General features: G+C 40.5%; 1 protein-coding gene across 3 annotated transcripts in view; it reads left to right on the top strand.

Moving 5' to 3' along the window:
• The window catches only part of Crebbp (CREB binding lysine acetyltransferase), a 139,028-nt gene that overhangs the window by 87,478 nt on the left and 37,143 nt on the right, over nt 1-14,407 (top strand). For all 3 annotated transcript variants that reach the window (XM_075941802.1, XM_075941801.1, XM_075941800.1), the window contains 9 exons: nt 4,702-4,944; nt 6,618-6,720; nt 7,322-7,468; nt 8,112-8,229; nt 8,861-9,032; nt 9,456-9,500; nt 11,266-11,390; nt 12,111-12,299; nt 13,623-14,036. In XM_075941802.1, coding sequence (XP_075797917.1) covers nt 4,702-4,944; nt 6,618-6,720; nt 7,322-7,468; nt 8,112-8,229; nt 8,861-9,032; nt 9,456-9,500; nt 11,266-11,390; nt 12,111-12,299; nt 13,623-14,036 — 1,556 coding nt within the window. The remainder of the gene's footprint in view (nt 1-4,701; nt 4,945-6,617; nt 6,721-7,321; nt 7,469-8,111; nt 8,230-8,860; nt 9,033-9,455; nt 9,501-11,265; nt 11,391-12,110; nt 12,300-13,622; nt 14,037-14,407) is intronic.

Here is a 14,407-nt window from a genome sequence, read left to right as displayed (position 1 = left end):
TTGGGGCCTTCTTCCCATACAGAGGCACCACAATTAAGTTTCTTTGAATCAGTTAAATTGTTCTTTGAGTGCAGGTGTAGGGGTGCGTATGTGGGTGTGGGTGGGTGGGTGTGAGTGAGTGTGGGCACTCACTTGCCACAGCTTGTCAGAGAACAACCTTGGATGTTGGTCCTTCCAATTTGTTAGAGACAAGGTCTCTGTTGCTTGTGTGTGCTGTAAGCTCTAGGTATTCTTCTTGCCTCCACTTCCCATTTCCTATAGGAGCACTGAAATTCCATGCATGTTACCATGCCTGGCTTTACATGGGTTTGGGAATTTGAATGCAGGTCTTTTTACTTGCATGGCAAGTGCTTTAACAACTGAGCCATCTTCTTTTTGTTTTTTTGATTTTCGAGACAGGGTTTCTCTGTGGTTTTGGAGCCTGTCCTGGAACTAGCTCTTGTAGACCAGGCTGGCCTCGAACTCACAGAGATCCGCCTGCCTCTGCCTCCCGAGTGCTGGGATTAAAGGCGTGCGCCACCACCGCCCGGCCTGAGCCATCTTCTTAACCCCTGAATTTTTAGTATATAATTTTCTTGGGCATCTCTTACATAAAATGAATTTCTGGGGTAGTGGGTCTTAACCTATATATTTGAGATAACAGATGTAGTGAAATAAAGTCTGTTTTTCCTTCAGCTTACTGTAAGCCCCACCCCCAATAGTAGTGATGAAATTTCTTGTGCTTTAGGATACTTTTTAGAAATAGGCTCTTGATGTGCCAAAAGATTCATTGTTGAGTTTGTACTTCTATGACATTAATTCCATGAATAATGAGCTAGGATTTCATTCTTAACTTTTAGTTTAGAGGTGTGCCTTACATGGGCTCCTTTGAGCTTAATATGTACATACTGGTGTGAAAATTGTAAACCTTTGTGATTTTTTAAGAAATACTTATGTGGTTTTTTGCAAGAGGAGAAGAAAAGGAAAGAAATGTGTGGTTTGCTTTTCTTAACATCCTTATAACTGTCTAAGTGTGAAAATTGATTCAGTGCATGCTTTCTTAAGTGGTAAACCACAGTGTTTCTGCTAGTCATAATATGAGATGTTACCCGGGGGGGGGGGGGTGGGAATTGATGATAAAAAGTCACAGGGAGTCTTGACATGGTTTCTGCACAAGGTTTTGGTGGGTTTTTGGGGGGGGGGCACTTTGTAAAAACTTAAATGCTTTTTAAATTTGTGTTTGTGTTCCCGTGTGTCTACAGGTACTTTTGCTGCTTTTTTTTTTTTTTTTTTTGTGACAGGGTTTCTCCGCAGCTTTTTTTGGTTCCTATCCTGGAACTAGCTCTTCTAGACCAGGCTGGCCTTGAACTCACAGAGATCCACCTGCCTCTGCGCCACCACCGCCCAGCTGGTACTTTTGCTTTTATATGAGCCTGTGGAGACTAGAGGTCATCTGGTGTCTCCCTGTAATCACTGTCTACCTTGACTTGCTTGTTTGTTTTGACGTAGTCTCTCACTGAGCCTGGATCTCATGGTTTGGGCTTGATTGATTGGCCAGTGAGCCCCTAGAATCTGTCTGGTTTTGCCTCTTCAGCATCACAGTTATGGGCACATAGTACTACCATAACTGGGTTTTTTTATGTGACTGTTGGAGATCTGAACTCAGCTCCTCAAATTTGATTGAGCTAGAGACACTTTTCCTACTGAAACATTTCTTGCTTTAAATTACTTTCCAATTTTGAGTGTAGATGTCTGAGTATAGAATTGTTTCATATCATCAGTGAGAATGTTTTAGCAATCTCCTTTCTTCTCAAGAAAATTGTTTTTATGGTATATGGATCCTAGTTTAGGAACTAGAGAAAAAATATTAACCCTTCAGTATTACCATTTTGAGTTCTAGAGACTGAAATGTATACATTAACATTGGTGTGGTTGGGCATTCTAGTAATCTATAAGCTGAGGTAGGAGGATTATGGATTCTGGGCCATCTTAAGAGAATATATATTGTCCCCTCAGAAAAATAATAACAAAAAACCCACCATTGTTGAGTTAATTTGTGCTTATTTGATATTAATTCAGTGAATAGTGAGCTTCAGTTTCATTCTTATCTTTTAATTTAGAAAAGTAACTTTTCTAGGAATTTGCATGTTTACTGCTCTATCATATTTTTTAAAGTGGTAATCTCTCTTAAAGGACTCTTGTTTTTCCCAGCAGGTCTAAGCTTATAGAGTACATAGACTATGTACTAACCACTGTTCCAGGAACCCCCTAGTAGGGTGTAGTGTGAATGCTGCAAGTATGAATGCCTAATGATAAGCAGACCCAGTGGGCCCTGTGGGAATTTAGAGAAGGATGTGGAACACTGGTGGCCACTTTTATATGACTCTGCTCTTAGTCCATCACCCCGTAGGAGTTAGTACTTTTCATACAGTAGCATTATTTGAAGCTCTTGTTGAGCTGTATGTCAGTGTCAAGTCTGTTGTTCATAGTTTCCTTTTTCTTGGTTCTGGATTGTTGAAAATGTCAAGTTTCAAATGTCTGCCTGTTTTCTGCTAGACATATTTTGTTTCAAAATGAAAATAGTATTTTTGTTTAGGAAACATGTTTTTAATGTAAACAGAAAATAGTTTATATGTTAATAGCACCTATGAGAGGCTCTAGTGAATGAGTCTGTTTTCCCAATATGTAGCCCTGATTTATCTTAGGGTGGGCATTTTGTCCAAATACTGACATTTTGGGTTGTGCAGATGAAAGAATATAGTAAGGCAAAGTCATTAAAACACAGCCTTCACGGCTGGGCGGTGGTGGCGCACGCCTTTAATCCCAGCACTTGGGAGGCAGAGGCAGGCGGATCTCTGTGAGTTCGAGACCAGCCTGGTCTACAGAGCTAGTTCCAGGACAGGCTCCAAAACCACAGAGAAACCCTGTCTCAACAAAAACAAAAAAACAAAAACCACAGCCTTCACCTAGGAAAGGAGACCATGTAGACACTGTTTCTTCAGATCCTGGAATAATTGACTCACTGTCTATTCTTTATGTCTAATGTGAGAGGAAAATAAACTGTTCCAGGCTGGGGTTGAGCACCTTAGTAATATGTGTGAGAAGACATAAGTGGAGAGAGAGAGAGAGGTGGGCAGAGTAGGGAAAGGAAAAAGAGAAGGAGAATAAATATCTTAAAGAAGAGGCCTATGAATTTTGTCATACAAGGGAACACTGGGTGATTATTTTCTTTTTCAGTGTCATAACTCTTTGAAAAAGTACTATGCAAGTTAAGAAAATATGATGGGTACATGTTTATAGTTTCAAGGACTTAAATATTTAATATACCTTTAAAGATACTAGACTTTTCCGCCTACACTTGTTGTCAAGGTGTACCTTGGGAATTGTATTTTATTTATAATGATGAGATGTTTGCTGTATTTAATTGTTTCTAATGAATACTAATGAGTTTGAGACTGACTATCCTTGTTAGAAAAGTTAATAGTATGGAATGGCTAATTACCAAATTTGTTTTTCTTTCTACACATTTCAGTTTAATTAAGTTGCACTGATAAGCATTTCAGTTGTATATTATTCTTGCATAGATATCAGTTGTAAGAATACTACTAATTGAAAGAAAGGCTTTGTGAATGTTTCATATGTCAGAAGATCATATAATGTCAACTTTATAAGCTTAATGTATAAAACGTCTTTGATTTTACATCTGACATGGCTCTAAACTTTGTACAGGTTTAAAATAAAGGACCTCTTAATGATAAGAATAAATAGTGTGTCAGAAAACCTCTGCCCTATAGAATCTTTACCAAATGGGTGAATTGTATTGGTGGGTATATGGGTTAGACTTGAAATGACCAGAAAAGTGAGTGAGCATTACAGGTTATGTCATTTCATCTGAAGTCCTTTAGTATGAGTTTCTCATGTGGACAATGGGTTTTCCTTTTAATTTCCTGGGGTTAGACAGCTGCTCTGCATACTGCTTGTGAGCTTGGGTCATGGTGGCTGAAAGCTACATGAGGCACGTCTAGGTCCTGGATTGCAAGGATACTGAGGTGGCATCTAGATAAATTAAAGCTCATTTGGAATCTTGAAGCTTCATTCCATCTCTTAATTCTATCCAGATCTGTCAGTAAATCAAGTGTAGTACAGCCTAGCATGGTGCTCTTGTTAAGAAAAGCTTGTTGCTAATGCTGTCATTATACGAGTGAGTTTAGAGAAATGTCATTTTGTAATGTAGAGGATCACCTCATAGATTTGTTGAATAAAAATTGTCCAACCATGTTTCACCTTTACTATTCCTCTCAGTTTACAGAGGTGAGTACCAAAAGATAGGTGGGGGCAACAGCTTAGGAAGGTTCCTTCCTTCACTTGAGAGGTAGTTGTTGGACCATACAGAATGATGTATTTAGACACTCTCCTTGTGTCTGATTCTCTAGGTGTGTCTAGATTTTAATACATACTATTTTTTTACTAAGTGATCTCTTCATTTTTTTTTGTTCTGTTGCTTTTAAACTCAAAAAGTGGATTTACTTTAGATTTTTGTTCCTTAACTCCTGCTAGACAACATAGAACAATCCAGCACTACCTCTTTCCTTGCTGACTTTAAAGCTTCCCATACATTCCTAGTCTTTGAAAGACATATTCGCCTCACATTATTTACAGTTCATTTGTGGGCATCTCCCTTTTACTTAACTTCTTTGCTTGTCTGTCTGTTTGTTCTTCTAGCCATCCTGGGATCTCCAGCTAGTGGAATTCAAAACACAATTGGTTCTGTTGGTGCAGGGCAACAGAATGCCACTTCTTTAAGTAACCCAAATCCCATAGACCCCAGTTCAATGCAGCGGGCCTATGCTGCTCTAGGACTCCCCTACATGAACCAGCCCCAGACGCAGCTGCAGCCTCAAGTTCCTGGCCAGCAGCCAACACAACCTCCAGCCCACCAGCAGATGAGAACTCTCAATGCCCTAGGTAAGTCAAGGAGCATTCAAGAACAACTTTCTCCAGATTAGGGTAAAGATGATAATATTTGCTAGAACCTAAGGCTCTCTTCAGTTTGTGTTTTGACTTCAGATTCATTGCTTTGGATTAATGATCTTCCAGAGAAGACTGAGGTGTATTTTTCCAGGGCAAGAACTACATTTTTAAATGAAACAATGATTTGCTTTGTGTGTACCACTTTGTCTTGACAGTTTATAAAGGTCATCCTTGTGGCTTATATTGGAGAATCTAACCTGTGTGGACTCTTTAAGTATACCACTTGTTTAAGGGCTACATACGGTTTTGCTACGTCTTTTTGTTTGTGGTCTTCCCATCATTGGAAGTGACCATGTAGAATAAAGCTAGTTAGCAGTGGACACTCAGCAGCTTCCATCAGTTAACCTTTTCTCTCTGTTCTTTTAACTGCCACTGTTCACAGTGTGGGCAGTGCTATCAGTGAAGTTGTGATTGGTGGCACTAGTGAGTCAATAAAAAATGACGAGTGAAAGGCTAGGGATGTAGCTCAGTAGTAAATCACTTGTTTAGTGTACATGAGGCCCCAAATTTGATATCCTGTAATGCTGAGAGAGATTAAGAGATGGACCAATTAAAACCACCCGTGTTATTTTTTTTTGAAAAACACAGAAATGATTATCAATTAATAATGTCTGGGAGAATGGGTTGAAACCCTGATATCCAAATTATATCTACTCTCCTCCTTATTGATAGTGTACTTTGGGAATTCTATTAATCACTGAGTTGCATCTTTTTCTTTAATATGAAGATTATAGACAAACTGGCCTTTCTCTATTTTCCCCCTAAACTTAGATTTTGTAAGTTTACTTTCTGACAACCCCAACACACAGGTATGTGCCAGGCAAGTCAGTATAGTTGTTGAGAATTTGCCAGTAATGAAAAAGAAAAATTGGAAGACTGCAAATGAGTAATGATCATTTTCTCTGCAGCCATAGAGTACATTTAGGATCCTAGTCAGCCTCTATACTGTTGTAGAATATTATTTTAAGGTGTGTTATGTTTGTTTATGCTCTGGAACATTTGTTTAATGATATAAAGTATGTGTTTGATTAAATAAAATTCGCCTGCCATCAGGAGCCAGGTGGAGAAGGGTGTATAAGGAGGGGCGAGAAAAAGCACAAGGACTTCTTGGGAGACATAAGGGATGAGCTAGGTGAACTGCTTGCCATTCAGTCTCTCTGGAAAGCAGGATTCTTTGAATCTTGAGGTCTTTAGCAGGACAGAGATTCAGATAAGTTCTCTTAGTAACTTTGAAAGGGTCGGTGCCTGAGAGAACATAATTTCCTGTTTGCAGCTTTTGCAGCCTAGCTGCTGCTGGTAGCAGCAGAGTTGCAGTTGCTGACTAGAATAGCCATAGCATAAAAAGTAGCAACCATTAAAAAAGAGAACAATACCAGTCACATTTTATTTAGACCGTAGAGTAAAAATAGGAAGGAATTGACAGTGACAGTGGAATTTGTTGAAGTTAGTCACCACTAACGAAAAATACAGCTTTCTGAGTTTCTGTCTTGCCTTACCTTGGTATCCTTCATATGAGTTCTTTATGTGGTCACTTGCTTATTCATTATAGGAACTTGGAATTGTGTATATAATGTCAGCATTGATTTCATTTTTCTTTGTCTTTAAAGGAAACAACCCAATGAGTATTCCAGCGGGAGGAATAACAACAGATCAGCAACCACCAAACTTGATCTCAGAATCAGCGCTTCCAACTTCCTTGGGGGCCACCAAGTAAGACTGAAGATTCAGATAGCTTGTATCTGCAGAACAAGTGGGCACAGAATGGGTGGGGGTTACATAAAACTCGGTATGTGGCAGAGAAATCGCTTACTGAGAAGGTGGGAATGGATTTTGGCTTCTTTAACCATTTTTTTAAAATTGTGTGTGAGTAAGTGAGAGAATTACATTTATGTGCATGTATGTGTGAACACTCATGTTGTAGTGCATAGTGTGAGGGTCGGGACAACTTCTAGGAATTGGTTCTCTTCTTACACCATGTCCTGGTGATTAAATGTAAATTGTCAAGGGCCAAAAGAGGGTGTTGGATTCTCTTGAACTAGAGTGACTAGCAGTTGTGAGCTGTTTTAGTGTGGGTGTTGGAAACTGAAGTCTGGTCCTCTGAAGGCAAAACAAGCCCTCTTGACAGCAGAACCATCTCTCTAGCCTATTTTTCTTTTAAAATGATAAATGTAAAACAGAAACAATTTGAATTCTGGTAGATATATTTTATGTTTCTCTTAAACTTTTAAGTCATATATTGTTGAAGAAGATGGGCTGCATTTCATTGGTTCACCTGAGCAGCTGCATGAAGTGTTGTTATTTCCCTCTCTAGTCCACTGATGAGTGATGGCTCAAACTCTGGTAACATTGGAAGCCTCAGCACGATACCGACAGCAGCACCTCCTTCCAGCACTGGTGTTCGAAAAGGCTGGCATGAACATGTGACTCAGGACCTGCGGAGCCACCTAGTGCATAAACTGTACGTAACCCTCATCAGTCAGATTCACATTTTGTGACTGAGGATATTGTTGAGTCTTTGTGGGTGCATAGATGTTTGATTTTGTTTTTCATTTGCATGTTCAATCCCAGTTTATAGCTCATAGCTGCTGAGGGTCCATGCTTGTTTCAGAAAGCCATCCCCACTGTTAAAAGACCTAGGAAGGCTGAATTTCCCCTACTCTGGCCCCATTGAATAGTGGCATCAGAGAGCATAGAGATGTGACCTGAAGCCTATCTTCTTTGGTTTTGAGCTCAGGTGTGTTCAATGACTGAGACTAGTTATAGAGTTCCCTACAACTTGGGGGAATTTGGGTTTGGAGGTTTACTGATGAGGGTGAGTGTATATGTTATCACCATATAGTTAGCTAACATACAGAAAGTTAATGTTTCAAGCTACCTAAGTTGAAGTGAAGTGAATGAACTGGATTCTTCCTAATTTTGTTCTGCTTATAATGAATAGTTGCTAAATAGGGGTTTAGAATCATATTTTTCTTAATATAGCACATATTTGTGTTTGGTGTATAGATTAAAGGTTAATATTGTTTCCCATATTCATGCACAAGGCAAAGAGTTTTCCTGTGACCACCTTGAAAGCAAGTTGATAGAGTATATTGTCCTTTCAGTGTCCAAGCCATCTTCCCAACTCCCGACCCTGCAGCTCTGAAGGATCGCCGCATGGAGAACCTGGTCGCCTATGCTAAGAAAGTGGAGGGAGACATGTATGAGTCTGCTAACAGTAGGGTAAGTTGTGAAACAGTTGTTGAACCTGTAGGTAGGAAATGGTATTTGTCTAGTTAGTTATCCAGAATCTGTGTGCTCTAGGAGACTCCTTATCCTGAGGACCTTGACACATGTCCCAGTAAGGATGAGATCCCTGCAGTCTCTTAGGAGGACAAAGGATGCATAAAATAAAGTGTGTCCCCCTGGGTCATCTTTTTTCACAGTGGGTATTCTTTAGAATTCTTGTAGTAAGTTACTGCTAATGTCAGTGGATACCCAAGAGAAAGCTTTAGTTGTGCAGAAAAAATAAATAACAGTATTTAGCACCTTCAATTTGATGTGTCCAGTAAAGTCACTAGTTCAATAAAGAGGAAATTAAGGGTTATGCTGGCATCACTAGGAATTTAGAGGCAAAAGTGATTCTTTGGTTTATCAGATGTGCCAGGCCTCTGTTAATGCACTTAAAATGTACTTACTGGTGTAGTAACTGCTTAGTACACCGAGGCCCTGAGTTTGATCCCCAGCAGCAACATGTGAATGTGTGAATAAATGAATGAGTGAATGAAGAGTTCATTTTCTGTTGGGATATACAAAACAAATGAATGGTTCTTAGATCTTTTGATTCCTTAACATTGAACATTATTCCTTTTAGGATGAGTACTATCATTTATTAGCAGAGAAAATCTATAAAATACAAAAAGAACTAGAAGAAAAACGGAGGTCACGTTTACATAAGCAAGGCATCTTGGGAAACCAGCCAGCATTGCCAGCTCCGGGGGCTCAGCCCCCTGTGATCCCACCAGCCCAGTCTGTGAGACCTCCAAGTAAGGACTATTTTTCTTTTTACCAGCTCTTATCCTGCTTGCTTAGTTTTCCTCTAATCTTTGGGATATATTTCTAAGAATGCGCAGTTATGATCTCCAAAAGTTTGCACTTGGGAAGCTTTTTGTATGGCTGTGTCCTATGAGGACATTGAGCTTCCATCATGGGAAGGCTTTGCTTTGTTTTATTCATTTTTGGTTTTTTGAAACAAGGTTGCTCTGTGTAGCCCTGGCTGTCCTGGAACTAACTTTGTAGACCAGACTGGCCTCAAACTTGGAGATCCTCCTCCCTCTGCCTCCTGAGTGCATGTGCTACCACTGCCTGGCATGGGGAGGCTTTTTAAAGGGTGTGCTGGCAAGTTCTTTTTAAACTTGAGTATATATTTCCTCTTTTTTTTAATTAATTCAAAATTTTTCTCCTTATAGATGGGCCCTTGCCTCTGCAAGTGAATCGCATGCAGGTTTCTCAAGGTATTTAACTATTTATTGTCAACCATGTTTTAGTTTAATTTTCAATGGCGACAAATCCCCCCGTTTTCCCTTTTGTATTCTTTTTTACTCTTTTTATTTCTTCTTTCTGATAAGAATGTGAGTCTCTTGTTTTTAAAAATTTGGAAATTAGAGTTTTCCAAAGAGGTCAAGAATAGGGTTTTGACCAACAACCCCCCCCCCCCCCCCCGGAGAGATTTTATTAGGAAATTAAATAAAAGAAACAATAGGAAGGAAAAGGCCTTTCTGAATATTCATCAGGAGAGTCTGTGAGCCTATCTGTGACAAGCACCTATGGGGGACTGAGAAGGTACAGTACTACTCTAGGCCATCAGCATTGAAGCTGGCAAGTTATCAGCCCCAGGAGGCTAAATGCAGAGCTCGTGCCTCACTAGAGTAGTGATAGCTGTCTAACACTACTCATGGCTCAGTTCAGCATTACTATGGGAAGTTGGAGTAGGCATCAGGGCTGCGGGACATTTGTAAGCTTTTCAGCTCTTGATATACTGAGACCTGAACAGCCAGATTGTTAAATGAACTGGGGACATCATCCAAGTGGTAAAGAAAGGCATTGCAGTATACAGAGCAGTTTGAGAGGGATGGGTAAGTGATTTGAATTTGTGACAGTGTTACTGCATACTGAAACAGACACTGAATAAACTTGCCAAGAGCTTGTTTGGGTTGGATTTGAGGGGTGGAGGAAGTCAAGTGGTTGAGAAATTGAGCCATAGCAGTGTAGCTGAATGCTTATGGGTATATGGGCATTGATTTAGATAGGGAGCCACAGACAACATGGTAAGACATTCTCTGGGTCAGTACTTACCAGCCTTTCCTGCTGGTTTCTCTGTGGCTTTGGAGTCTGTCCTGGAACTAGCTCTTGTAGACCAGGCTGGCCTTGAACTCATAAGATCTGCCTGCCTCTGCCTCCCAAGTGCTGGGATTAAAGGATGCACCACCACCGCTCTGTGCAAATGCAGATTTCTTTCAGAGCTGTTTTTCAGTATCTGCACAAAATTGTCATGGAAAGGTGCCTGATAAGGCCTCTTGGGCCTTGTTGGAATTTGGCCATTTGAGGTTGGCAGTTTTGGACAGTCACTGCAGGGATAAGGAGATTCTCTTGTGGCAATGGCAAGGCAAGACCTCTCAAAAAACTTGCTGAGGGATTCTGTTAGATTAGTGTATGGCAGAATAACCACTTACACTGGGATTTATTTTGAGCCCACAATTTGCATAGTTTTGTAAAAAATTAATAAGATTAGTCTCTGTTATCTGAAGATACATCCCAATGAAGTCTTTGTCATTGGTGTGTTTCTGCAAACAGATGGAGACTTAGGGTAGCCCTTGGCACTTCCTACTGAAGGTCCTGGGAGTATTGAGGTGGTATTTTGAGTCTTAGCACAGATTCTAACAATATCAACCTAGCCAAGAAGCTTTGAAGCCTGGACTAAATTGCTGCTAGGGTTGTTAAGTGAAGGTACACTTAGGTAGTCCTAGGAAATATCTCCTGTGTAGATGGAGCAACCTCATTCCTTCACAAGACCTCCTTGTCTGCTTTGTTCTTCCATGCTTCGTGCACATTAGATCTGGTTTGTTCCAACCTTCCCTCATGTCTACTGTCTGTTCTGATTTGCTTGTGAGTTCCTCTCTGTTGTCTGTTATCCATGTGTTCTGTCTTAGAATGTATTTGATGAATATATTTCTTTTCTTGTGGATGCTTTTATTAATGAACTATCATAACTGTTTCCAGGGATGAATTCATTTAACCCAATGTCCCTGGGAAACGTCCAGTTGCCACAAGCACCAATGGGACCTCGTGCAGCCTCCCCCATGAACCACTCTGTTCCGATGAACAGCATGGCCTCAGTTCCAGGTGTAAGTGCTTCTCTTCCTAGTCTTTGCTTGGTGTAATGTTCTCTGATCAGGGATCTCCCATTATTAACTGAGGATTCTAGGGTGTTTATTCCTTTGATTTTGAGCTGTGTTTTATTTCTCTTAAACAAGCAAACAAAACTGTTGCTGCAATGAGAATTATTTGACTGTTACTTTTTTTTTTTTTTTTTTTGGTTTTTCGAGACAGGGTTTCTCTGTGGCTTTGGAGCCTGTCCTGGAACTAGCTCTGTAGACCAGGCTGGTCTCGAACTCACAGAGATCCGCCTGCCTCTGCCTCCCGAGTGCTGGATTAAAGGCATGCGCCACCATCGCCCGGCTTTACTTATTTATTTTAATGGAATAAAAAATCTGCAGGAATTAATGTAAAGGGTGGAACAGGCATCCAACAGCTCCTGTTGTCAGTGTCAGTTGATTTGAGCTTGACCTGAAACAACTTTAACTAATTAAAGGCATGATAGAATTCTAAATTATAGTATGTCACTGATTGCTATTCAGGAGACAGTTGAACATTGGCTTACTTAAGAGATAGCTTAAGAAGGTGTAGAAAAGTGCCTAGGAATGAGGGAGTCCTTAGCAAGTACTGGCCCTTAAGACCAAAATGTACTAGATTTGTAAGGCTTTTGGTTCTCCATTGCACTGCATATCTTGAAGACTCTATCCTACCTCATCTGTACTGTAGCACTCCTGATTCTTATTTTATAGATGGCCATTTCTCCTTCCCGGATGCCTCAGCCTCCAAACATGATGAGCACCCACGCCAACAACATGATGGCCCAGGCACCCACTCAGAACCAATTTCTGCCACAGAACCAGTTCCCATCATCCAGTGGGGCAATGAGTGTGAACAGTGTCAGTATGGGGCAGCCAGCAGCCCAGACAGGCGTTTCACAGGTACATTCAGTGTGGGAACCTGGACAGCCCCAGCCTCTGTGACAAGATCCTGTCTTACTTTATTTTATGGATGTTAGAGTTCTAGAATATATATATTTCTTCATTGTTCTCCATTTTGTCCTGTAATTTTTAATTTTTCGGCTCTCTCTATGTGAACTTCACACAAAAAGTAAAATGATTGGGTTTTTTGTTTTGTTTTTTTTGCTTATGCTTTATGTTTTGATCTTTGGATTTTGGTTCCTCTTTGTATATTTTAGAGATCTAAGATTAACATGTCACCCTGAGAAATGCTGGTACTTGAAGAAGGGTGAATTTCCTCTTAGTGACTCAGTTTGTGTGCTGCCTATGTTGGGGTGTCAGGCTAGCAGGATCATTGAGAATAGCACTCTCCTCATTGAGTATGTTTCAGTTATTCATTTAAAGCTGAAGATACTCCTTTTCCATTCATTTTACTGCTTTGGTTAATTGTTGTGTATCAAATGTCAGCTACATACAAAGTATTTAAAATAGGTCAAATCTTTCCCAAAATATAAGATTCATGTCTTTTTAGACAATGAGCTAATATTGAATGAGTTAGATTTACTCCATAATGATTAATTTCTCTATCATTTCTTTAGAACAGAGGTCGGGAAACCAATTCCCCTTCTTCCTACAGTCTCCCCATGCAGCCCAGACTGCAGTCTTCCTTTCTCAGCCATATGCCACAATGACCAACAGTAGACCTTTCTATAAAAAGCCAGATAGTAAATATAAGTATGTTCTTAACTCTTTAGGTCTGCTTTTATGGTGTACAAGTAGTTATAGGCAGCACTTCAGTATTTGGCTGGTTGTGGTTGTCATCCTGTGAAACTGTTCTGGGTGCCCAGGCCAAACTTCTGTGTGATGTTGATTCTTTTTTTTTTTTTTTTGAAAGGTCAACAATTCTCTAGTGTCTCCACAGTTGAAAACCACTGTACTCACATGATCCAGTGTTTCAGCTCCCCCCAAAAGAAAAAAACCCACTTTTTTCTGTGGTCCAAGTTACAAGTAGATGTGACAAAACATGAAGTCAGTAAGCTAAGTAATCACCTGTCTAAGCCATGAATATTGTAGCTAGATATTGTAGTTGTACAACTCAGAGTATGAGAAGCAGTTGAGTGTGAACTTTATTACATGGTACGGTGTATGCTATAAATGTTTAGTCTGTGAATTTGTACAAGTGAAACAGCCCCATGAAACTAGCAGAACTAATTAAGAAACTGTGATTAAATTTTCTTTTTCAAGTCTCTGATGTTTTCAATTGGGTAACGTACTTTTAACATACACTCTCTCTGTTTCTTTTAGAGCCAGGTGCCTGGTGGTGCTCTTCCTAATCCTCTGAACATGTTGGCTCCCCAGGCCAGTCAGCTGCCCTGCCCACCAGTGACACAGTCACCTTTGCACCCAACTCCACCTCCTGCTTCCACAGCTGCTGGCATGCCCTCTCTCCAACATCCTACGCCACCTGGGATGACACCTCCCCAGCCAGCAGCTCCCACTCAGCCATCCACTCCTGTGTCATCTGGGCAGACTCCTACTCCAACTCCTGGCTCAGTACCCAGTGCTGCCCAAACACAGAGTACCCCTACAGTCCAGGCAGCAGCACAGGCCCAGGTGACTCCACAGCCTCAAACCCCAGTGCAGCCACCATCTGTTGCTACCCCTCAGTCATCACAGCAGCAGCCAACACCTGTGCACACTCAGCCTCCTGGCACACCGGTGAGCCTCTTTCAGTCTGTCATTATCAAGCTAAACTCTTAGAGAATACTTTCCCATAACAATGTTCTCTCAGGCACTCGAGAGGCAGAGGCAGGCAGGCAATTCTAAGCATGAAACTAGCTAGAGCCACAAAGTAAGACCTATTAATAATAATAATAATAATAATAATAATAATAATAATAATAATAATGGAAGGAAGGAAAAGAAAGAAAGAATACCCTGTCAGGATGCTGTGGCATTTTGCTCTGATGCTAAAAAGTGTGTGTGTTCCTGATGGAACTGTAATAAATTGTGCTTTGTTCTTACTATTGGCCCTAAAGGAAGGCCTGGCTTAGAATTACCCTTGGTTGAAGTACTTTGCAGAAATTAAT

Source organism: Microtus pennsylvanicus, chromosome 11 (genome assembly GCF_037038515.1).
Source record: "Microtus pennsylvanicus isolate mMicPen1 chromosome 11, mMicPen1.hap1, whole genome shotgun sequence".
In the NCBI taxonomy this organism is placed as follows: domain Eukaryota; kingdom Metazoa; phylum Chordata; class Mammalia; order Rodentia; family Cricetidae; genus Microtus; species Microtus pennsylvanicus.
Note: the sequence above shows the minus strand (reverse complement) of the source record. Positions and strands in the feature narration are given on the sequence as shown.